A 24,456-nucleotide genomic window follows, 5' to 3' on the forward strand; every position below is an offset into this window, starting at 1 on the left:
ACGAGAAGAAAACTGGTCTGGGAGGCTGCCAAGAGGCCTACAGCAACATTAAAGGAGCTGCAGGAATATCTGGCAAGTACTGGCTGTGCGGTACATGTGACAACAATCTCCCGTATTCTTCACATATCTGGGCTATGGGCTAGAGTGGCAAGAAAGAAGCCTTTTCTTCCAAACATCCAAGCCTGGCTAAATTTTGCAAAAACACACCTGAAGTCTTCCAAAAGCATGTGGGAATATGTGTTATGGCCTGATGAAACCAAGGTTGGACTTTTTGGTCATAATTCCAAAAGATATGTTTAGCACAAAAAGAACACTGCACGTCACCAAGAGAACACCATACCCACAGTGAAGTACGGTGGTGGCAGCATCATGCTTTGGGGCTGTTTTTCTTCAGCTGGAACTGGGGCCTTAGTCAAGGTAGAGGGAATTATGAACAGTTCCAAATACCAGTCAATATTGGCACAAAACCCTCAGGCTTCTACTAGAAAGCTGAACATGAAAAGGAACTTCATCTTTCAGCATGACAACGACCCAAAGCATACATCCAAATCAACAAAGGAATGGCCTCACCAGAAGAAGATGAAAGTTTTGGAATGGCCCAGACTTGAATCTAATCGAAAATCTGTGTTGTGATCTGAAGAGGGCTGTGCACAAGAGATGCCCTCGCAGTCTGACAGATTTGCAGTGTTTTTGCAAGGAAGATTGCCAAGTCAAGATGTGCCATGCTGATAGACTCCTATCCAAAAAGACTGAGTGCTGGAATAAAATCAAAAGGTGCTTCAACAAAGTATTAGTTTAAGGGTGTGCACACTTATGCAACCGTATTATTTTCGTTTTTTATTTTTACTTCCCTCCACCTAAAAGATTTCAGTTTGTTGTTCAACTGAGTTGTACAGTTTATAGGTCACATTAAAGGTAGAAAAAGTTCTGAAATTATTTCTTTGTCTCATTCTTTTATATCACAGACACCTGACATTTTAACGGGTGTGTAGGCTTTTTATATCCACTGTATATCACCAGGGAGCTCTCATATCTGATCTTCAAGATCTTGGGAGGCAAAAATAAATAATTGGGCTCTCTGTAGGATTTGATTTCATAAAACCTTGCAATATCTTGGATTTAGAATAATCTTCATTTTTCAGATGTCACTGGTGGGCAGGCCCAGATAAAAAGGAAGAAAAGACCACCAGAGCAATGGATTTCACAACTTGAACATGTTGTGTATATTCATTCAATTGGTGTTGGTGTTGAAAAGAGGGGGGGGGGGGGTTCTGCTTTAAGCTAATATCACCATGTCTCATTTGTCCAAGAAGATGGGCATCACAAGCTTGCCTGCTTTATAGGGGTATTGGTAGAATAAAAGCCATTCCAGCTGTTGAGTTTGGAGGAACCAGCTATTGCTTTGTGTTGCGTTTTAGATGATTGCAGGTGTACTTTAACTTTTAGGTGAATGTAGTGTCATTCTGCAGATATGTGCTCCATACAGTGTCACTTTCCTGTAGATAATAATGTATCTGTCTTGTGTTTACAGAATCACCACCATGGGAGAATACAACGAGAAGAAAGAGACTTGTGGAACAATATGTCTGAAGTACCTCCTCTTCACCTTCAACTTCTTTTTCTGGGTAAGTCATTATGAGACTTTTTTTTAACTAGATTCACCTAACTAGATAATACATTATGTCCCAGAATTGCCATATAAGTGATCCGGAAGCAGCTTCCTGTCATTATATAGTCATGTAGACTGACTGCACACTGGGCTGATGATACCTCTGCATCCAGTCTAGCACACGAGTATTGTACAGAGGTCATTGTTGGTAAAATAAGATTGCATAATTGTGATTTAATGTATGTGGAGTCTTAGTCGATTACTTGTGGTGTGTTTTTTTTTTTTTTTAAAGAAAATGTGGGAAACCAGAAGGTCGAGGGTTGTGCATTCTGTTCCTGTTGTAGACAGTGTAGTTCAGTATTTATGGTTGAAGTACCTTTTTATAAAGGTTTTACTGCAATTGTACTATATTTTAAAAATGTGGTTTATAATATGACCTCTGGCCCTAATAATATGAACAAAAAAAAAAAGGTAGGCAGACTTTCCTTATCAAGTTTGTGGAAAGTCTGTCTGTCTAAAAGTATTTTAGAGGGAGGTTTTCTGAGAGTACTGCTTAGGAGGTCATTGCTGTCTTTGTCTTCTGCAAGACACTCAGGCTTGGTTTACACCTACAGTTCATTAAGTGAATGTTGCCGCCCTGTATCTGTATGTAATGCACACAGTTGAGTGCGCAGTGGTACAGGCTTTGAGTGTTAAAATAGGTGTTCATGAAGTGACATATTGTCTCTAAGTTGCTTGTTAACTGCCATCTAAAAGCAATCCACCGCCTTGATGTGCACCACAGATCACTTTTCAGAGGAGCAACAAGCTACCACAAATGTGAACAAGCCCAAAAAAAAAAGGCCAAATCAATCCTTGCTTGTCTTTACGGTGGGCTCCTAAAGAGCTCCATTGTGTTCTAGGCTCAGTTTGTACATTGAAACCTGCCCCTTGTCACTTAACTGTCAAATGCAAACATTTCAGTGGGCTTTATAGGCGTTGACGTGTAACCGTTACGCCCTGTACACATGGAGCAATGACGTGTGCCCAGTGTAATGCTGTCTTTTCCCAGCATGGGGATGGACAGGTGTTGCGCACATCCCTTTGCTGGCTTCCCATTGTTGTCTGTTGGGACATGTGTCTACGGTTCCCTGAATGCACGCAGGGTGAGTTCGCTTACCCACACAGGGATGCACCCAACACCTCTCCATTCCCATGATGGGAAAAGACGCCCCATGTGAACAGGGCCTTAAACATTCCTTGTTGTAAATGGCTTTTAATACAAAGACTGTAATACTAGTGTTGACTTTTTTTTTTTTTTCCTTTTTTGCAGCAAAATTGGAATATAACCTACATTATATTTGATACATGTTCCCATTCACATATTTGCTGTTTACATTTAACGTTTCTGAAAAATTAAAAACTGAAGTTTTTTTTTTTTCCTTTTTGCTATGTAATGTTAAGACAGAGGTTGGTGATTTAATGTTGAAAAATCCTGACTGTTCTGTGCTGGCAGATCTCATTATCAGTTGTAAACTAGATTTGAGCACTGTCTTAGCAGAGCGCTAAAGATTTGAAAGCTGGGCTACTGCATTCTACCGAGGGGAAACTCTGTGTATCCCTAGTCTTTGTCTGGGAACAGGCTCCCTTTGAAACTGTTCTGAGTATCTTGCAGTCTGCTCACAGGCCTGCTGCAAAGAAAAAAATGAAAGATATTAAATATTTTTTTAAAAACATATAGATTACCTATTCTGTGTGAAGAGGAACACAATTTTATAGAGGGTTTTTCTCTGATTTGACTGCAAACAGAAATGCATGTTAATCTCCACTTGGGCATCAGCTTTCTGCTTTTCTGATTGTGTAAGTATTGAATATATTAAAATGACAGCATTGTGCAATGCAGCTCTTCTGTGTATGACAATCGCATACTTATTCTAGTCCTATGGTAAATAGCATTTTTTTATGATTGAATACCTGGAGTAAATGGTATTTATATATATATGCCTCTTACGTTTTAATATATCTGGCATAATACTGTTGACCAATTTTTTACACCATTATTTGTTTTCAAAACAGCCTGTGATTGTCTGTTTTAAACGTAACTGAGTATTTAAAACCAAGCTGTGTACATATGGGGTAAAACAAGTCCTAACTAATAAAAATAGCAGTTTTGTTATTGGTGAGATCTGATCTAAGGGGATGGGGCAGATGCAAGTACACAAGTACTACACTTGGCTCATCCCAATGCCCAGCTCTGTAGGTTCTCAGGTAAGTGACCATAGGTTTAATATCCAGAACCCAGATTCCTCTCTTGTTCATGTTTCCCCTTGTTCTGCTTCTGTTTACAGCTGGCTGGGCTGGCTGTAATGGCTGTAGGGGTTTGGACGCTGGTCCAGAAAAGTGACTACATCAGTCTGCTACCCTCAAGCACCTACGCTGCCACAGCTTACATCCTGGTTGTTGCAGGCGGCATTGTGATGGTTACTGGTATTCTTGGCTGCTGTGCAACCTTTAAGGAGAGGAAGAGCCTGCTGAAAGTTGTAAGTTTTCTTGTGTGTGTGTATTAAACCACATCTTTTAAAAATGTGCTGTATTTATTAGATTTGTTATTGATTGTATCTTAAGTTCTAATCCAATCAACCATTTTGCTACAGTTTTATGATGTTTTAGATAACCTGTATTTAATTCTGAAACTGAATCCCCAGACAACGTTTTGGACAGGGTAGGAGAAAGGCCAGAACCGGTGTAAGGTTTAATAGTTATGTGTGGGCCTGCCAGGGAAATTTCTCGTTGCCTCCATTCCAGGTAGCAGTGATGTGACAGACTGGAAGTGGGTGAAAAATCTTTACTGAGCAATGAAAATTGACAAAGGTTCTATGTTTTTCTCCCTCTACTTAAAAGAAAAAAAAAAAGTTTTTTTTTTTTTTTTTTTTTTTTTTTATTGCTGTCATGTCCCTGGCAGAGATATTTACCCTCACTCCCTACCCACTTAAACTGGATATGAGGGGGAACATCAATTTTGGAGCTGTAGTTACTATAGAAGGTTTGTATGAATCTGTTCAATGTGAAATATTTTATACGTCACTCCAGGTGAGATCAGGCTCCAATCATATTTCAGGTGCTGGCTTGGCATGTCTCCACCAAAGCAATCGTTCCAGCAACAGGAATGCTGCACACGGAGATGCAAAATAACATTAAAGCACTGTGCCTACCACAAAACATGTTTGTATAGAACATGTTCCTGCTGGTTATTTTAATAAAGGAAGAATTTTATTTTCCTTCTTGGTGTGCGGCCTTCCTGTTGCTGGTGCAATTGATAAGGTTTGTGTCTGTGGTCATCCTAGAAAATGTCATTATGGTTCCCATATTTTGAACCAGTGTGCTCTGTGGGAAATGTTCAAATGCTGAGTGTTCCCTGTGGGTAGTTTAGCCTCAGCTGTATCTACAGACACCAAGGACCATCAGGAGAAGTGATGTAGACACAACTGTGGAGACAAGCATTGTTTGAACATTGAGTTTGTATGCAAGCTGAGAAGGCAGTTAGTATTGTTTACTAAGTTTAGAAGTATTTGTATTGTAAGAGTCTATCACAGTTGTCAGAAAAGTGTAGTCAGGCATTAAATTTGACCTTTCACTATAATTTAAAGGCAAGCTTAATAAAGTCCTCTCCCCAAAACTAACTGTTCTTGGTGGTGTCTAGGGGAGGGTAACATCATCCTTCTGGTAAAATCCCAGGGAATGTGGAGTCTTCCAGATCTTGCAAAAAAGGCACTGTCCCTCTTTGCTGCATTTTGTTCCTGTGAGTTTTTCAGGTATTTTCCACCATCTCTCAGGAAAGAGCATATTTTTCCCCTATAGTACAGAAACTAGGGGTAAGGCAAGTATACATGTGAATTTAGCTAAAAGATACTATTTGGGATGGGGAATGGACACTGAAATAATAACCAGAACTTGCATGTTAATGCTCTGTTTGATTAAAACCTCAGTTGGGTTTTTATTTTTTTTCTTTCTTTATGGGGGAGGTTTACCCTCAGATTTCAGGGCATTTCCTGCCTCAGTGCCCACCCTAACTGGAACAGGAAATGACAGGAAAACTATCCAATGGAGACACAAACAGCAAAAATAAAAACATTTTGATAAAACAGTGGGGATGGTTTGGAACCTTTTGTCTGGTTTTCATTGATACCCATTTACTGACTGAGAGATTTCCCATTACTTCCTTCACAGCATGCTGCATTGGAAACTATAGTTTAGGACCACATCATAATGTTTGCACTTACAGTGATATTTTGTGCATTTGCCTGCACCTTGAGTTCCTCTTTAAAGTCTAGTTTTATGTAATTTAAAAAAAAAAAAAAAAATCAGCACAATGGTACAGTAGTATAAGTGTCCCTTGTGTTTGGTGCCGAAGTCGTCGTCCTTTTCACATCCCCGCGTCTGTAATCTTCTGGTGCTGTTTCTCCTGTGTAGGCCCTTGTTGCCCTTTCCTCCTCTATTCATAGAAGCTGTACTATAGCCTTCGTGAATGAAAATATGAATTGAGGATGTGCCGATGAATTGAAAGGTCCACCACCTCCATTTATAGAGCATTAGCCAGTCATTGAGGCTTCAGCACAGCTTCTCTGAATGGAGGGGGGTAGAAAGGGCTGGCAAAGTTGACATTTTTGACAAGTGCCTGTGACACGTCCTGTGCTTGTATTCACCTCCACAGCACCTGAAGCTGGGTTATGGAGTGGGGGCAGAGGGAGTGGGGGCAGAGGACTTCACATTTCAAACAGGACAGGCAGCACCAGCAATAAGAGACACTTTTCACTGAAGGAAAGTGCTGTCTCTTGTGCTTTTTTTCCAAAGGAAAGTTTTTGCCTGTTTTAATGGAACAATATTTTCACAGATCTAGATCACTGTGTCATAGCAACGTACATTGTGATCTAGAAAGCTGGTGTTTACATAGGTGTACATCTAAGAGAGTGTGTTTGTATTAGTCTCTCTTGGGCAGTTCCCTGTAATGCTGGTGTAATGTCAGGAATGTGAGTTGGGATCTCTCCTCCCTAAGGAGAACCATTTATCTTTAGGAAAGATTTCTTGTTACAGCTTATCACAGTGCCATCTGCTGGTGACATCTAAAATTGTGGTTTTACATTCCGTACACTGCTCAGAGTTCTCTTTGTGTTGCAGCAAGAACAGGTTCTTCTGGTTATCTTCACCAAGTGGTACATTACATAGTGTCCATTCAGCAACAATGGGTGGGGTTGGTGATGTCCAATGCATAAGGATTAACATAGGAGCTTGGAATAACACCCTCAAAATTACATCACTTAAGGGGATACCTATGAATTTCAATTTGAAACACTCCATTGAGAGTGCGGACAATTTTTCCCCAATAACATATCAATATTGGGCAGTTCCATAGCATCATGGTCCCTCGTGCAAACAGGATTTTGTCTTTTAGTATTGTTACATAGTCTTTTAATAGGAATTTGTTAGGAATTGTATATGTGAGACGTTTGCTCATACATAACCGTCATATATGATTTGAACTTTCTTCTGCCCTCAGTATTTCATCCTGCTGATGTGCATATTCATCCTGGAGATCTTGGCAGGAATCCTGGCCTATATATACTACCAACAGGTAGGTGGATGGGTTTTGGATGCAAATAAAACCATTTCAGCCTCTTACTGAATACTGATGGATCACTAATATTGCAGGGATGTAATTTCCTTTACAACACCCTAAGTAACATCCAGTTTGTAAACAGGATGAACAAAGATGCTCCCAGGTATAGCCCCATTGGATTTGATAATGTATAGGCTGTTGTAATTATCCTTTCAAGATGAGCTTTGCCTGTTGCGTTATTCACCTCGATTATCATGTAGGAAGATTTATCTGCTGTATTTTTCACTGGCCCACTGTTGGAGGGGAACATCTACTGCTCTGTGTCTGTGGGATTCTGCATGTGCCTTTACTGAATAATAATACCACAATCTTGTTGTACTTTGTTTATTGGACAACTGGTAACACTGGAAAATTTCTGTTTAGTACTTTTTTGTTTTTTGTTAATGGCTGATTCTTTCATATTGTGATACATTTGGTACTGCATTCTGTATTATGCATGCCTTAAACATTAATAAATAATATTTCTGATTTAAAAAAAGATGCACCCAGAGAGCAACGTAAAAAGATCTCTAAATCCAGGAATAAAAATATAGTTTGGCTTATCAGTCCTTGTAACTTTCCATGCACTGAACTGATATCTCAAACAATGTTATCAGCTTTCACAGCTGTCTTCTGTAAACTACATCCCCTAATGTAATGGTGAAGAGGAGGTGTTTGTAGTCCTAATCAGGAGAGTAGCCTAGGGTGACATTGCTCCTACACAGATATGCAGGCCATAGACTGGTCGTTAATCGGCCGAATGTTCGTCCACGCGAAAAATCAGCCGATAATCACATAGTTAGTGGGGCCAGCCCGTCAGCCGTTTTTCGCAGATCTCCTCTTTTATTTTTATCAGTCATGCTACAAAATCCACGAAAAATGGCCATTTTTTGTGGACATTGGTGGCAGCATCGGCAATGGGGCTGACCGATTTTTCGTTTATCAGCCGACAAACAGCCCGTCTATGGCCTGCCATGCAGTTCAAGGAAGTGCGTGTTGTCAACCTAGGACATGGAGCAAGCTAATGCAATCACCACATCCAAGGACTGGTAAGTTTGTGATATATTTGTTTGTTTTTGGGTTTAGCTATTCTTTAAATCAAATTGTATTAACTGAGGATACACCTTATTTTTCTGGGCAGAATCCCTACAGTACGTGATGAGAATGTGTTCTGCAAAATCTGTTGTACACTGACTTATTTTGAATTCCTCATAATCAGTTCAATACAACGTTGAAATAGATACTGTATGTTTGTTTTACCTGCTTGAAGGATTTTGTAATTCTCTGCAGCCAAGTTTGATTCTTCTGCCAGCCAGCACAGCTACATCCTTGACCTCCACCACAGCTGCAGCATAACATGGTCAGGAGCACATCCAAGCAAATACCTGTCCTCGTGTACTTATGAGCTGTAAACGGGGAAAAAAAACCTTTTTAAAACATTAAATGTAAAATGTACTCCGAACATGGAGCTTGACATTGCTCTTGAAAAAGCTCGTTGCCTGGCTATCATGGTGATATATGGCTTCAATACTTTCTGAAGCACAGACCCTCTTTCATGATTAATCTAGATCAGTGACTGACAGCCAGGCCACTAAAATTCTTTTGAGAGACAGCAGTGGCAATCACTGCATTTCTATTAGTACAGGTTTCCATTCTGACTTTTTAAAAACAATTTCCAGTTTTTCTTAATTTTACATGTAAAATTTAAAAGGAAAAAAATATATGCAGTGTCAATTTACCAGCTTGCTGATGCAGTGATCTCCCTGCAGGGGCCCAACACTCACCCAAAACCCCCCAACGCGGGGTCACAGGCAGAGCACTAATTCAGCAAACGTTGTGCTTCTTGCTCGTTTGAGAGCTCTAGCACTGACTTGGCATGAAGCAATGCAGTGCTAATTTAAATAAATGGCAGTGCATCAAACCAAATGCATGTAATGTGTTTTTTGTGAATCATGCGTTACAGCAGTGACATGGTGAAAACAGGCCCTCCATTAAGGAACTGTGTGCAATTATTTTTTCTTTTCCATGAAGTAGTGCAAAATGTTAAGGGTTATTTTGAACCCCATATAGTCCTACAGTAAACTGTGCCCATATTATGTATCTGGCTATTCTGTATGCTTTAGCAGTCCTTGCAATCTTCCTTCATTAATTGGAGGTTTCATTCCTGGCTCCAGACATCCCTAGGGCAGTGAGAGTCTAATTTTAGTTTCATTTGATTAAGTAAGAGGGCACATGTGACTGCATGCTCCTGCATGGTAAATCAGTAATTACTTGGAGCTTGATGTGCTCCACTGACTTCAGACTGCACTCCACCCATACCTGCCAGGAATTAGGAGGTGGTTGTCCTGTTAGAAATGCTTACTCAATTTGACTCTTGAATGTCATATTGATCTTTCTGTTTAAATTGGCTAAATGCATTCCAGGTTCATGTAGATACATAGTTAGTCTGGCTGAGAAAAGACAAAAGTGCACCCAGTTTAAACCATTATAAAAAAAAAAAAAAAAGTTATCCTATACCCACAGTTACCCCATAAAAACAAATGATGTGCAAAGTTACTGTTTGTTTTGTTGAAGAGCAGCCCCAGCCCAAGTAGAAAAGCCTGTTCCTTGCCAGCATGCTGCAGATAAGGACCCTTACTCTTTATGGAAGCAGTGGTCTTTCTGCAGAGATCAGATGCGACCACTGCTGAGTCACAGCAAGATTTCTCTAAGCAGCAGCTTTCCTGATTGTGACTGAGCAGAGGGTGTGTTGGATGCACAGAGCTAGGGGTCCTTATTTACAGGATGCTGGCAGGACACAGGCTTGGCATTGGCTGCTTTCTAAACAAAACTAACTTTAGGACATTGCAAACCTTTTACAAAACAATCACTCCCAGCACTCATCAGTTCTCCACAATTTGATGAAACTCGAAAAGCAACAAGTCCATGAGTGTCTGGAATGCTTGGTGGATGCAGCCCTCCTCAGATGGGGGAATCCATTGCAAAAAGGGCAAACAGGGAGAGCGCAAGCACCTAGTGCATCACTAATGCTTTATTTGGGAACATAAAACATGCAAACAGATGGGTACTTACAAAGGTACAACGTATGGGAGTGTTTAGGGCCACAAGACACCATACAGTGCAGGATAAGCGTACTCCAATGACACCCCGCTAGGCTGGTGAGCTGACACATTTTGGGGGTGCACCCCCTTCTTCAGACCTATCCTTTTGTTTTAATGTACTTGGAATGTACTAATCTGATCTGGATTGCCAGTTAAAAATGGATTGAACTAGAAGTCCTATGCAAGTGTTATCATGAGAAATTGTGAAGCGCTAGTATTGGTGAGATGGGGTTCATCTCATTATATTTCCTTATAAATTTAATATAAAAGCAAGGCACGCCTGTCAGATTGTTTTATGTGGTTTGACTACTCCTATAGGCTACAGCATATTTGTAAAGTAAACCTGGCATCCCCATTACCCAATAAAACTAACATCAGCTGGTAGAGAGCCCTGGAAGCCTCAAAACAAGGGGTGCTCCAATATGCTAAAACTATTCAGGACACAAGGTGAGCCATGACCCTCTACCAGTTGCCACTTTCTCTTGGTTCCCCCAAACAAACAGAAGCCTCATTCACCATTATGAAAGTTTAGGAGGCCAGCCGGAGTTCCCTATTAGCGTAAGGTTATGAGGATCCCAAGGTGTCTGACAGCTGGCTAAAGAGATGTACCGACACCTGTAGGTGCCTGCTATACAGAATGTTAGGGTGTGTTCTTATTTGGCAGTTGTAACCGGATTACTTTCCACATGTAAATGCAGAGCAGTGTTACTGTGTTTGTACAACTGGATACCAATATATTGATTACTGCCTGTTCTTTGGTAATATACCAAGAACAGAAACTGTAAAGATGGTAAAAGGAATTTCATTCTTGATTGCTTTTTATACTTATGCCTGTAAAAAAAAAAAAAACGGTTTCTGCAGCTTTTAAAAAATCTATATTTGGAGCCCATGGCAGCGGATTTTATAAAATACAGACTTCTCTAGATTGCTGTGCAACTAATTACTAAAATGTGATCTGATCTTCATTAGTCATAATAAAGACAATATTATCTAAAAACAAAATACACGGTTTATATTGGTGTATCATTATTGAACTGATAGTTGAAACAATCAAGTTACTTCATGGAAAGTGTATGTGATCCTCTATGATCGCAACACCATGTGACAGCAGGAGCTAGATATTCCATAGATTTGGGCTACTTTAGTTGAGGTTTCAGTACTGCTTCTCTTTTGCTCTTTCTTCCCTGTTTTTTTGTACAATAGAATTTGGTTAATATGCATTGTGGCATGATCCAGTTATTTTGGGGACTTCTAAAAGCTCATAAAACTGTAATGTGTTGCAAAAGGAATTCTAAAGACTTCAGCCATAGCTTAGAGAATGTAGTAATAATGCTGCTACTATCCTTATGAGGGAAATCCTACAGTGATTAGTATAAGGGCATACCATTCAGCCTTCAGACAAAACGCGGAGAACCTTTTAGATGGGAAAAAAAATTAAAATCTTAATGGCTATGAAACATGGTGGTGGGGGGGAATATGGTAGGTGCTGCTTTTTCTGTCTCGTGTTGGATAGAAGACAGGAGTAAAGCTGGCCGTAGATGGATCGAAATTCGGCTAGTTCAGCAGTTCAACTTCTCATGAACGGGCTTACTGGAATATTTCTGTTCGTTCAGCGCTGCATAGTCGATCAGGGTATTCTGACAGTGGAGGAGTCCCTGCTGTCAGACTACAATAACACAGAAGGGAAGATTCCTCCATCCACCTCGCTTGTGTTCCATTTTTTTGATCAGCCTTCTGGTTGGTCATAAAAAAATGATTCACATACACCCAGCTTAACTCTCCCAACACAGTGGATAAAACAAAATCAATTCCACATTTAGAAAGACCAAGTTAATCCTTATTTCAGACCCATTCAAATGCATGTAACTGATTTGGCGCTGCGAAAGCAAGCAAGAAACCTTAAAATATACCCAATCCAGAGCTGTTTTGTGTGCATGATTGTACAAGAACAGCTTCATGTATGCCCGCATCTGATCTGCATCTACAGATAGCATTTTAGCAGATTTAATGTCAGTGGAGGCCCCTAGTTGCTAATTAGAAGGAAACTTTCACAAATGTTTATTCTTATATGTACTAATGTACTAGTAATGAGATATATAGAGAGAGATATTATTTAGCACAGTCTTGTTTATAAGCGTATTGTTTGAATTAAATCTTTCCAGATGTGATGGAGAACTGAGCTGCAGAACCGCCCCTCCTGAAGGAAGGCAATTGATCGGGCAAGGCTTTCTAATAATTACTTTTCCCTCCAAGAATTCTCAGCCAAGCGCTTTTGCTGGTACTTGAGACATTTATTGTCTTTGGGTGCTTTCAGAAGCCATGTGAGCAAAAAGCCATATTATGCAAAAAAAAGCCTGTAATGCCTGTAGCAGCCAGTAAGAATCCAGCCATCACTTTGTAAGCACAGGTTGAAATAAACGTGCCATGGACTTCTAGATAGTGGGAATGAGGAAAATAAGGACAAGTATGTTTCCATTTACCTATTTAGTTGTGAGAAGCAGCTCTGTTTGACTTGAAGTCTCAATTTACTGGCGTTTAGCTCTGAGTAAGGGAATAGTTGCCACATCACCTGCCAAATCTTTTCCCGAGATCCTTTCTCCTTCCCTTCCAACCTTGCATGCCGTGTGTGTATGTATACCTTTAAATACTTGTGCTTAACTCTTGCTGTGTCCCTGTCTTTCCTTCATGCCGCAGTGCGCTCCGTTCTGCTCACAGGTAACAAATCTTCCTTCCTGATTGGCTGCATCTCAGGCTCTGCTTCTGGAAGCATCCCCCAAATATTATGCATGTCTTCTTAAAGCTCTAGCAATAAAGGTAGCAGATGGTGGCCACATTAACCCCAAAATAATGTTTTGGGGGTTTTTTTCCACTTTACCCTGTCTGTTTGGGGTATTTTTAGTATGAAGGTTTGAGCTTTAGATATGTATTGATGTACCAATATTATATTAAATGAGTAAGCAATGATCTTGACAAAAAATAGTTTTGGCTTGGTCTTTGGACACTATCAGTGAACTCCAAGGCTAAGTTCACACTTGCATCTAAACTGCCATGTCTCTGAAGAGCAACTGCGTTCCGATTGCTCTTCAGAGGTGATTAACAGTAAATTCCACACGCGGTTGTGGGACCTTTGCAGTGTATCCCCATTTGCTTGAATGGGTCATGTTTGGGAGCGGTACCGCCTGCCGAGTTTAAAACGCTAAAAATGCAGCTCAACTGTGCGTTGTTAACACCCCCCTTCCCCCTCCTCCTTTCCAACTGCAAGTCTAAACAATCCATTTAAGTGAAAACAAGAGGTTCTAAGGAATTCTGGGTGTTGTGACAAGAGAGGCTGCTAAAAGCGGAGGGTTTCTAGATGAGACTGAGCCAAGTCTGTTTGTCTCGGCAGCTCAATGATGAACTGAAGCAAAGCTTAAAGGAAACCATGACTCAGAAGTACAAGCAGCCAGGAGAGGAAAAAGTGACGAATGCTGTGGACAAACTACAACAAGAGGTAGGGCCAGATTTCCTCTTCTGGTGCATTTACTGTTGACTTGGGCATTACATTGCAATAACTAGATTAGTAATTGGGTTTTAAAGAGAGAAAACTCTTGTTTGTGTATGTCTCATGCCAGCGTTATGTTTCTTTTCATATAGTTTAAATGTTGTGGAAGTAATAATTCCCAGGACTGGAAGGAGAGTATTTGGATTAAGTCTCCAGAGGCTGAGAGGCGCTTAGTTCCAGACAGCTGCTGCAAAACTGTCACTCCTAACTGTGGGATTCGAGACCATCCTTCAAATATCTACAAAGTGGAGGTAAGACATAGTCATACATTTTTTTTTTTTTTTTTTTTTCTTTCGAGTAGTCCTACCAGGATGATGCCTACAGCTAGAGGCATCATCCTGGTATCATCTTTTTCAGCTGGCAGTTGGCTTTCATGTAAAAACAATCCTAGTAGCTGATTAGCTGCTGGATCGCTTTTGCAAGCAGCAGGAAGGGAAATTCCAACAAACACCACATATCACCTCCCCCCTTTCCCCCTCCCCCCTTTCCCCCCTTTCCCCCTCCCCCCTTCTCCCCCCTTTCCCCCTCCCCCCTTCTCCCCCCTCCCCCCTTCTCCCCCCTTTCCCCCTCCCCCCTTCTCCCCCCTTTCCCCCTCCCCCCTTCTCCCCCCTTTCCCCCTCCCCCCCTTTCCCCCCTTTCCCCCTCCCCCTTCTCCCCCCTTTCCCCCTCCCCCTTCTCCCCCCTTTCCCCCTCCCCCTTCTCCCCCCTTTCCCCCTCCCCCTTCTCCCCCCTTTCCCCCTCCCCCTTCTCCCCCCTTCTCCCCTCCCCCCTTCTCCCCCCTTCTCCCCCCTTTCCCCCTTCTCCCCCCTTTCCCCCTTCTCCCCTCCCCCCTTCTCCCCCCTTTCCCCCTTCTCCCCCCTTTCCCCCTCCTCCCCCCTTCCCCCTTCTCCCCCCCTTTCCCCCTCCCCCTTCTCCCCCCCTTTCCCCCTCCCCCTTCTCCCCCCCCTTTTCCCCCTCCCCCTTCTCCCCCCCCTTTTCCCCCTCCCCCTTTTCCCCCTCCCCCCTTTCCCCCTCCCCCCTTTCCCCCTCCCCCCTTTCTCCCCCTCCCCCCTTTCTCCCCCTCCCCCCTTCTCCCCCCCTTCCACCTCTCCTTTCCACGCTACTCACCCCCCCTTCCCCCCTCCTCCCTTCCCCCCCAGTCGCTGTGAAGCCCACCCCCTTGGTTTTTTCTCTCTGAACACAGGAGAGAGATTAATTGTATCGCCCTCGCTGCAGTCTTCTAGGTCTTGTGATGAGTGACTGCCCTGCTGCATAGTAGCCATTCACAGAACACCTTGCATTGTTCTCAATAAATGCAAAGCATTTTCTGATTGGATGAGGTGGTGATCCTGATGCTGCTGCTCATGCTTTTTGCCTCATCCAATCACAGATAATTAAAAGTGAGGCAGTCACACTGTGCTCTGTATTAGAACCTTGTACACCATATGCTACTTATAAAGATTCACTATACATTCACCCCCAAATTCTCATATTAATTATACATTTGCCATAATATGAATGGGGTAAATGTGTGATGAATGTCAGTGTATTTAGAATACATGTTTTTTTTTAAATGCTAATTTTATTTATTTTATTCAAGGGTGGCTGCATCACCAAACTGGAATCCTTCATCCGATCTCACCTGCTTATTATTGGTGCAGTGGGCTTAGGTATTGCCTCTGTACAGGTAAGTTTAGCAGAAATAACGCTAGAATTGACAACTCCTATCATTTTTAAAGTACTTATCCTGCCGTAATAGACATAGACTTTCAGTCAAGGTCGGATGTTCACACTTCGTTTTTTTCAGATCAGTGAACAGACCCCCTGCTGAAATGGAGCAGAGCTAAATGGATGTCACTTATTCTTTTTTCTTGTGTTTTGTCCCCCCCTTAAAGTTTTATCTGCTCCCTTATTATCATGCTCCCACTAGTGCCTACATTGATTTCTGGCCCTGGAGGTTGTACCACTATTTCTGTAAGTACCACCCCTGGAGACAGATAGGCCTGTCGTGTGAGAGTACCTTTTATTCAGATAACATTTGCTGTCACTCAGTGAGAGCAGGCAGACTCTTTTATGTAATGTCTCTTCTGCAATAAAATATGCCTACCTGCCTGCTCGCAACGTTCTCCAGAATGTAAACTGAGCTACACGTGCTGCTAGGCTTCTAGTGCCAGCCTGATCCCTGTGTGCCAAAGATGACTGGCTTCTGCGTATGCACAGGATTAGCATCATTCTTTGCTGGCCAATGAAGACGGCCAAAAAGTGGTACACATAGGAAGATGCTGGCACTGGCGAGGAATGTGAATCATTGGAGGAAAGGCAAGTTTTATCTCCCTTTTAGTTCCGCTTTAAGGCACTTCATGAAAAAGTGGGGTGTTACCAGATCAGACCAGTTTCTTACATTTGTTTCAAACCCACTTGGAAAAAATATCATTTTGTTTAGGACAAGGTTACTGTGGATAACTTCATTTTTTGTTCACATTGTCACATCAAATTTTGGATTCTTCCTACTTTTGTAACAATATTTTCTTTCTTTAGCTATTTGGAATGATCTTCACCTGCTGTTTGTACAAGAGTTTAAAGTCCGAGCCGTACTAAGATGGTTTTGGACTCTGTTGCACTTCATCTACTCACAAAACATCATCTGCTGCCTTAATAAGCTCCCTGGAACCTAGAATGAGTTCAAGACATGTTCTGAACATGACATAATCTGCTTTCTACATGTAAAAAGATTGGAGCTTCTCCGTGTCATCACAGCATGACATCATTCTTTTACTTTGCTTTCATCCGTGTCTTTGTGCCAAGCAATGAAGTACATCCACTGTGCTCCAGGATGCTCATGTGTTACCAGCTTCTTGGTCTTGACTAAATGTGTTGATCTTGTGTATGAAGAACAGCCAATGGGGCACTCCTTTAATTCCTCCAAGTAATGCAATTAGAACTTTTTTACTGTGTTCAGAATGTTCTGACATCCCTTACGTTTTATTCCTGCAAACAGTTTTGCTTTTAAACCAAATGGCTCTGCGAAGGAGAACCTGTGTACATGGATTTTGGCATTATTCAGACATGTATAACTTATGAAGCATGCAGTACTAATGATTTATATATATTGGTGCCATTTATAGCAAGTGTAAAAATGATGTAACTTCATGCTGATTTAGTCACTTACCATGGAAAATATGTGCCTTTTTATTGAAGGGAAAAATATCAAGCAGCCAAATGACATGTCATTCCTGACGGTTTGATTATTTGCCACAGTAACCATTTGCCTTTTTTTTTTTTTTTTTTTTTTTTTTTTTTTTAAATATAGAAGTCAAAAGCTTATCATGGAAAACAACCAGATTAATGTGTGATCTTTGGTTGTTCATCACCTTAAAGTGTCTGTCAAGGGGAAAACGCATTCAGAGCATGTTTGAAATACATGCACATTTCCACGGTTTTATATCCCTTTAAATATGTGCAAGTACAGAAAAATAACTGTTGATGTGCGACAAATGTAGTGTGCCCTTACCTTCCTCCTTGACATGACAACACAGCTCTGTAGTCCTAAGACCGTGGTGTCAGCCTTGCCTACTTAATTTCTGATGAATTACAAAGAAAACAGACCCCTCCTCCTCATCTCCATAACCCTTCCTTCTGTACAGGCAGAGAGCGCAAGAAGTTATCCGTTCAGAGTTTTCAGCAAAATCAACACTTATTAAACGGATATAACAACACACTTTACATGGCATATTTAGCAGAACAAAGGGAAAGGAAATGGGAGTAGTGCATTGCATTGGTTTTGAATACACTGTAATCAATTTGTATTCTTTTCATGAAGGTAACTAGCATTTTATTTACTTGGATAGAGTAAAAAAGCTTCAGCAACACTAAGGGGTCTGTGTGTATAAAAAAAAAAAAATGCTGTATGAATGTGTCAATTATTTGCACCTGTGCAATGAATCTTCACTGCAATTTGCTTCTTTTTATTTCTTATTTCCTAGGATTGTCACTTCATCTCGTGGCAATAAGTTGGTGTTTTTCCTGAAATACCTCAATCTGAAAATATACCACATCATTTCCACTAGATATGGCGCTTATGATCCTAAGAAATATATTACTCAAATTATGGTGGAGATTTGTTGAATGATTTACATATGTGCACAGCAGATTTTTATTATACGCAGATTTCTAATTGTCTAAGAGTACCCAATGGGCATTCTGTCACTGTTTTATTATTTATAACTTTTATTGTGTATGTATTTTATTTTAGCAATGAAGATGACTGGCTAAATGTTTTCAAATTTACATTTCTGCAGCATAATGAGGATTACAGATTAGGAAGCCTGCTGTTTGCAGCAGCATTTCATTTCCCTTTAAGTGGTTAGACAACCTAAACATTGTTTCTATCTATCTATCTTATCTATTCAGTCATATCCGACCCTTGGCGATTTGCATGGACCGTCACTCGCAAGCGACTTCTTCCATGAATTCTCTTAGCAATTAATTTACAGGTTAGGTTGCCAGGTCTTTCCCCAACCCCTACCATGCAGGAGATCCCGCATGGCCAGGGATGAAACTAGGACAATTTAGACAGGAGCCGATTAACCTACCAGCATGTCTTTGTAGTGTGGGAGGAAACCGGAGTACTGGGAGGAAACGGGAGTACCCGGAGGAAACCCACACGAACACAGGGAGAACATGCAAACTCCATGCAGGAGGTGCCATGGTTAGGAATCGAACCCATGACCCATTTACTGCAAGGCAGAAGTGCAAACCACTAAGCTACTGTACCGCCCAAACACTTTATCTTTATGCATTCCTTGCATTAAGGTAACAAATGTTTAGGCATCAGTATCGCCCCCTCACCCCCCTTTTACTTAGCTGAGCCCTCATTTGATCCAGTACTGTGCCCATCTGCAGCTCTTCTCTTCCCTCATTTCCTGGTCTCGCTGGATTTGTGAATGCAGCAGGCACTATTGGCTGCTGCTATCAGTCAATGCCAGTGACAAGGGAGTAGGTGTGGGGCTGAGTCCCACTGTCTGTATGTATAGATGCAGGCAGCGGGGCTTGGGAGCGAGCCTGCATGAGTTCCCCCATAGGAAGCGGCTTTCTATGGGGCACTCACTGGAGCGGAGGAGAACCGATGGGACTGAAGAAAAGGAGGTTGCAAGTATAAATCTGTTTAAAACTAAAAGTTATTGTAAATTCATTTTTTTAAACTAAAATATTTGCAGTTCTTATATGCCTCATGACTCTGATATAAAATTGCTGCACATGTTTTTAACCTTTTTAATTTTTTTTTTTGCATAATCCAATTTATGGCTATGAATGTTTTAATTGCTGCATAGCATTCATTTAAATGTTGAAAGCATGGATTATAGGCGTAGTTGCTAATCTTGCTGAGTGATGGTGAAGGGGTCCTGTCCCAGAGCACCATTGTTGGTTCCCAGTGAACTGACATGCTTATTCTTCCATAATTATTGGTTCAACACAGTAAATTATGGAGCTCAGAAGACATGCTGCATCTTTTTGATGTCTTCTGTTTCTGGGAAACAAATCGTATAAAGATATTGAAATTACAATGTACATTTTTTTGTTTGTTTTGTTTTTTTTTTAAATGAAGTCTGAATGTCACTGAAAAGAAGCCATTTTGTGGCAAGGGGAACTGATATCTTTGCCAGGTAATTAAGTTAATTTGCCTATACACACTGTACGCTTTCATCTAACATTGATTTTGGCAAGAGGAGGACAAAGTCTTTAGCACTGCTGTGCTAACAGAGTATCATTAGGATAGGCCTGTCATTGTTTGTGTGTTTTTTTTTTTTTTTGGTTTTTTTTTTTTGCTATTCCAGTTTAAATCAAATGGTATTTAACCATCTGCAAAGCACTCCAGTGACATCTGTACTCCAGTGGGCTTATTTAATGAGACAAAAAGCAGTGTGGTGCACTCACATTGAAAACAGCCTTTTATTGTTAGGTCTGTGAATGGCTTTGTTAATGTTTGAATTCATCGTCTTATCTAATTTTCTCTTTAGTTTCTGCTTCCTCCAAAAGATATTTAAATATTGTGGCCCCTAGGCTAGGACATATTTCAAGGATTGACCTGGCAAATCGCTTAGTTTCAGAGGATCCTGCCAGCAATCAATCTTATGTTCATAATTTCTGTTAGGAAAATTATGTTCAGGGGGCTTCATGCCCCGTCAATGGTAAAATATTAGCTTCTGTTTGAGATTTGTAACCCCTCTCCCTGCTACTTAATTTTTCTTGGCTTTATTTATATATTCATTGGGGCCTACAGGACATTGCCAGTGTTGACAAGTATGCCCTACAGGTAGGTGATGGGAAATATTGCCTATTATAGAGAGCTGTGGAGTATTGATTGTGTCTTATACAGCGTTTGTTTAAGGAGACATGTACCTGTTACAGGAGCATCATAAGGTCACCATTTGCAACCCCCCTTCATGTTTCTGTTATTACTGTTTGCTTTTAAAGTGCTTTTACAGGCACCATCCAATAAGTGCACCTTATTTCATTTCATCATGTTCAGCAGTTAAACAAGGGACAGCTTGTCTTCATCCTGCGACATGCACCACCAGAGAACATTTTATAGGGAGTTCACATAAGAAACATTGGAACACTATATAAGATACACATTTAAAGGCCTTTACATGAAAGATTCTGGTATGTAATGGTCGGTGCATACACATTTGTAGTGCCAGTCATGTTTGATATTCTGTAGTATTAATGATTTCCAGTCATTTATATACTGTTTTATTGACTTATTAAAGTGACACCATGTACTGTTTTTCTGTGTGTATATTATAAATGAGTTTCATGTGTATATTACAAATTGGCTTCTTGTATGGAAGTGTCTAAGAACTACTATATCCATGTTACCCATCATAACTAGTCTAATTCTCACTTTCATGTTTATAGTGTAGGTTAGAAAAGGAGAGAATGGTTGTCAGAGGCACAGACCCCATGGGGAAGATTTACTAAAACTGGTGCACTCAGAAGCTGATTGGTTACTATGCACAGCTGCACCAGATTCTGAGTGCACCAGTTTTAGTAAATCTACCCCACATCGCTAAGACATATTGTATATTTGTTTGCGTTATATATATATATATATATTTTTTTTTAATTATTGCCTACAAAACTACTGAAATATATGAAACAAAAACTACTGAACCCAGCGGGTTTGTTTCTAGATCACAATTAACTGTCAATGTTTTATTTGGACTGTGTCTTCATAATGTATTGTGTATTTTATAAATTACTTGTTTTATCTGAATCATGACCATCACCCTATTTTTTGGTATTTTGCAGCTTACACGTAGTTATAGACACGCAGATTATAGCTGTATACATACACTATACACACAGCCTATGCAGCTTTCTGATCTAAAGACATCCACACATAGGGAGATTGGAACATGGTTTCATCAGTTCAGTCATATTATCTCAACGTCTAACTTTCAGTGGATTGTTGGTCAAGGGGCTCAAAAGTCTTGTGTTAAAATGGTATGAAGAATACTTTCTCAGCTGAGTTAAGGACATAAATATCAACGCTTGAAATCTAGGCATATGTAAATCTGACAACTCCTGGAAAAGAAAAATCAAACTTGCCTCTACGGCCTTCTTGTTAATTCTTTGGACCAAGTTTATATGATTGTGCCTGTGTTGTGGTGGTGGTACTTGTGGCTGAATCTCAAAGTGTGGCCAGCTTCCTTACTGTGGTTTAGGGAATTCAGGAAATGCACTACCCTTCAAATGCCCTATGTGCACTAATCCAGTTGGCACAGTTTGCTGCACTTACTATTTATGGGAGGTTAGTAGGAGTCCGAACTGTCTACTATGTGCCTAATTTTACTGCCCATGTGGATCCAGGCCTTAATGTGATGGGTGGTCTCACAGAGCAATAGTGAGTCTCAGGAGGCAAGAGAGGTCAGGTCAAGCTTGACTTTTTTTTTTTTTTTTTTTTTACTTTTTGCAAACAATTTAAGCTGCTTGTATCTCTGGATCTGGTGATCAATTCAGCAGCTGGTTTTATTAAAAGTAGCTTTTGACAAGGTTTATTTTTTAAGCTTTGCATATCTTTGTCCTGGTTTATGTTGCCCAAGTTGAGAATGGTTTAGTTTAAAAAGCAACCACAGGCAACATGCAATTTTAACAGTGCTGTTGCTTTGTGCACTAAACCAATGATTGGAATGCACCTTCAAATGTACTACTATATCAGATTCCAACGTCTTGCGGTTTCTGTGCAGCTAGGTGATATTCCTGATTTTTCAGGACATCTTTGTTTTATAGCCAGGTCAATACTGTGGACTTTAATTTAGGAGAACACTGCCTTTGGTTGATATATTCAGAATGTTTCAATGGTACTCAGTTTTCATTGTTTTCTTCTTGGCAAAAAATGTGACTGAACAGATGACACCCATGTGAATGAACCGTTAGTGGTCAGTGTGGACCTAAATTGAGAAGCACTTCTGAATAAAAATGTTGTGAACTGAAAGATTGAAATCCTGTTAATTTACATGGGCTTGATATAGTGGATCCATCAGCCACATAACTACTAGTTTATTTTTACTCTGCAACCAAGTAATCCTAAAGCAACCTTTTGCTACCTATTAATTTTTCTTATATCAGAATTTTTCAATACAGAAATATCTGATTTGCAGAAAATTTCTCAAGAATTCTGAAAGAAATGATTTATGGATTGAATGATTGTTTTCAGATTGGATAAATCTGCAATATTTAGGAACACCAGTTTACCTGTTTCCTTGATTGCTTCCATGTGTTGCACCCAAATATAAAAAAAAAAAACTTTGAAGGTCCTTTTTTTTTTGTTTAAACATTTCACTAGTTCCTAATTTAAATTCTATTCTGAATTGATTGAGCCAGAGCACAAACAAGCTGGCGATGTTAAAGGGTTTGCTTAAAGCCATAATCTGTCATGAACTAATTTTACAATCGAACCTGACCCAACTTCACACACAAGAACCAAATCTTTTAGGAATATGTGACCCTGCATAGACTTTTTAAATGAAGTCAAATGGCAGACCCTTCACCATCAGCTACTCCAGCAAGCTGAAAAAACTCTGTAGTCAAAAGTTAGATGATTAGGAACATTCTTCTGATCTCGGACAATGATTTCTTGTGAAGGGGTTTCTTAAATAAATGGTGAATTGCAATCAAAAGCGAAGTAGATGAAGAGCACCTTCTACTTATTGCAGTGGCTCATGTTGGAGGGTCTGAGACCAGCTTGATGCTCATGTACATGCAATGCATAGTCATGGTGCATTGTACTGCTCATACCTTGTGTTCAATATCTCAAAGAATATGTCCAACATGAAAATTCCCCAAAAAATTATTTGAGAATCTTAGGCTAAAACGACAGAAAAAAAAATTCTAAATTTGGTCAATTTTCTAATTACAAGTTACATTGGTAACTACAACAAACCATAAATCAGATCATGAATCAAAAATCAAAATCAGGAAAAAAGACGCAAACTACCATTGTATTACATAGCAACCAGTGACCCCTTTTCTTTTCTGTGCCTCCTCTTAGTTAAACCCAACATTTGAGATACACAAAATTCATAATAGAAAACACAATTTGTTATTTTACACAAAACATATATGCAATTTATTTAATTTTGTAGCAGGTTTAATGTGCAGTCTATAGTCACTGAAATGCAGCATTACTTAGCAAAGGTGTAATTACTGTATCAACCTATGCTTGAGTTATTGAATATATGAAGCTTTTGACACATCAGTATAATATTTGCATGGAGGTTGTATCTCTGTTTTGAATAACTACTGATTTTTAAAAAAAAATAAAAATCAAACACCTACAGAGTTGTATTTGTTTGTTCATTAATTTGTTTTTAGCATAAAACCCAACCATGTGCAATGAAGAAAAAAACAGGTTGTGACTGAAATTGGCACATCCCTTAATCACGAGGCTAAGGGAATTTATTGTTTAATTTTCAGTTCGAGGAACGGAGTGAGTGGGATGAATGAGTTGTGATCTCTACTATCCACTTATCCACTCATGCCATCACTTTTTTTTTTTTTTTTTTAGATAAGGTATTTTTTTGTAAAATTAATTTTCTTTGCTTTTACCTCACCGAGTCACCAAGATATGGGAAAATTCACTTTAATCAGATTGTGGGGTTTTTAATGTAGTTTGATGTTTGCATTGATGACTTTTCCTTTTCTCTACATATACAGCCACTGTTCTTTTATCTCTTGCTTCCTTCCAAACGTGTATGAAAACCAAGAAAAGCAATCTTAGGGGTTCATTTACTAAATTAGAAAAAGTTAGCAGTTTCTATATTATGATCACTAGTGATCATAATAAAAAAATTACTTTCATCTATTGATGATCTTTGATTACTCTGCATTGGATTTAAAATACCGTCCTTTTTTGCAGTGTATTCTAGTTAACTTACTTTTTCTAATATGCTAATCGGTTTATAATCTACACCCCAATATAGGGTGAGTCAGAGAGACCCTTTTGATGGGTGGTTACACCCTATATGATGGCATTTTCTCCTTTTTGTTTCTGTTCATTTACTAGAGCTTGAGAGTGCAAAATCAGGCTCAC

General features: G+C 40.0%; 1 protein-coding gene across 3 annotated transcripts in view; it reads left to right on the forward strand.

The window, feature by feature from the left end:
- The window catches only part of CD151 (CD151 molecule (Raph blood group)), a 66,827-nt gene extending 49,735 nt beyond the window's left edge, over positions 1 to 17,092 (forward strand). For 2 of the 3 annotated variants that reach the window (XM_089653556.1, XM_089653557.1), the window contains exons 2-9: positions 1,532 to 1,625; positions 3,937 to 4,128; positions 7,143 to 7,217; positions 13,037 to 13,057; positions 13,728 to 13,832; positions 13,976 to 14,134; positions 15,463 to 15,549; positions 16,401 to 17,092. In XM_089653556.1, the coding sequence (XP_089509682.1) occupies positions 1,542 to 1,625; positions 3,937 to 4,128; positions 7,143 to 7,217; positions 13,037 to 13,057; positions 13,728 to 13,832; positions 13,976 to 14,134; positions 15,463 to 15,549; positions 16,401 to 16,460 (783 nt within the window). In that variant the 5' untranslated portion in view covers positions 1,532 to 1,541 and the 3' untranslated portion in view covers positions 16,461 to 17,092. The remainder of the gene's footprint in view (positions 1 to 1,531; positions 1,626 to 3,936; positions 4,129 to 7,142; positions 7,218 to 13,036; positions 13,058 to 13,727; positions 13,833 to 13,975; positions 14,135 to 15,462; positions 15,550 to 16,400) is intronic. The other variant, XM_089653558.1, reaches the window with a different exon arrangement.
- The last annotated feature ends 7,364 nt before the right edge of the window (positions 17,093 to 24,456 follow it).

The sequence above is a fragment of the Staurois parvus genome, unplaced genomic scaffold (assembly GCF_062004578.1).
Source record: "Staurois parvus isolate SC_StPar_1 unplaced genomic scaffold, SC_StPar_1.0 ptg000715l, whole genome shotgun sequence".
Taxonomy (NCBI): domain Eukaryota; kingdom Metazoa; phylum Chordata; class Amphibia; order Anura; family Ranidae; genus Staurois; species Staurois parvus.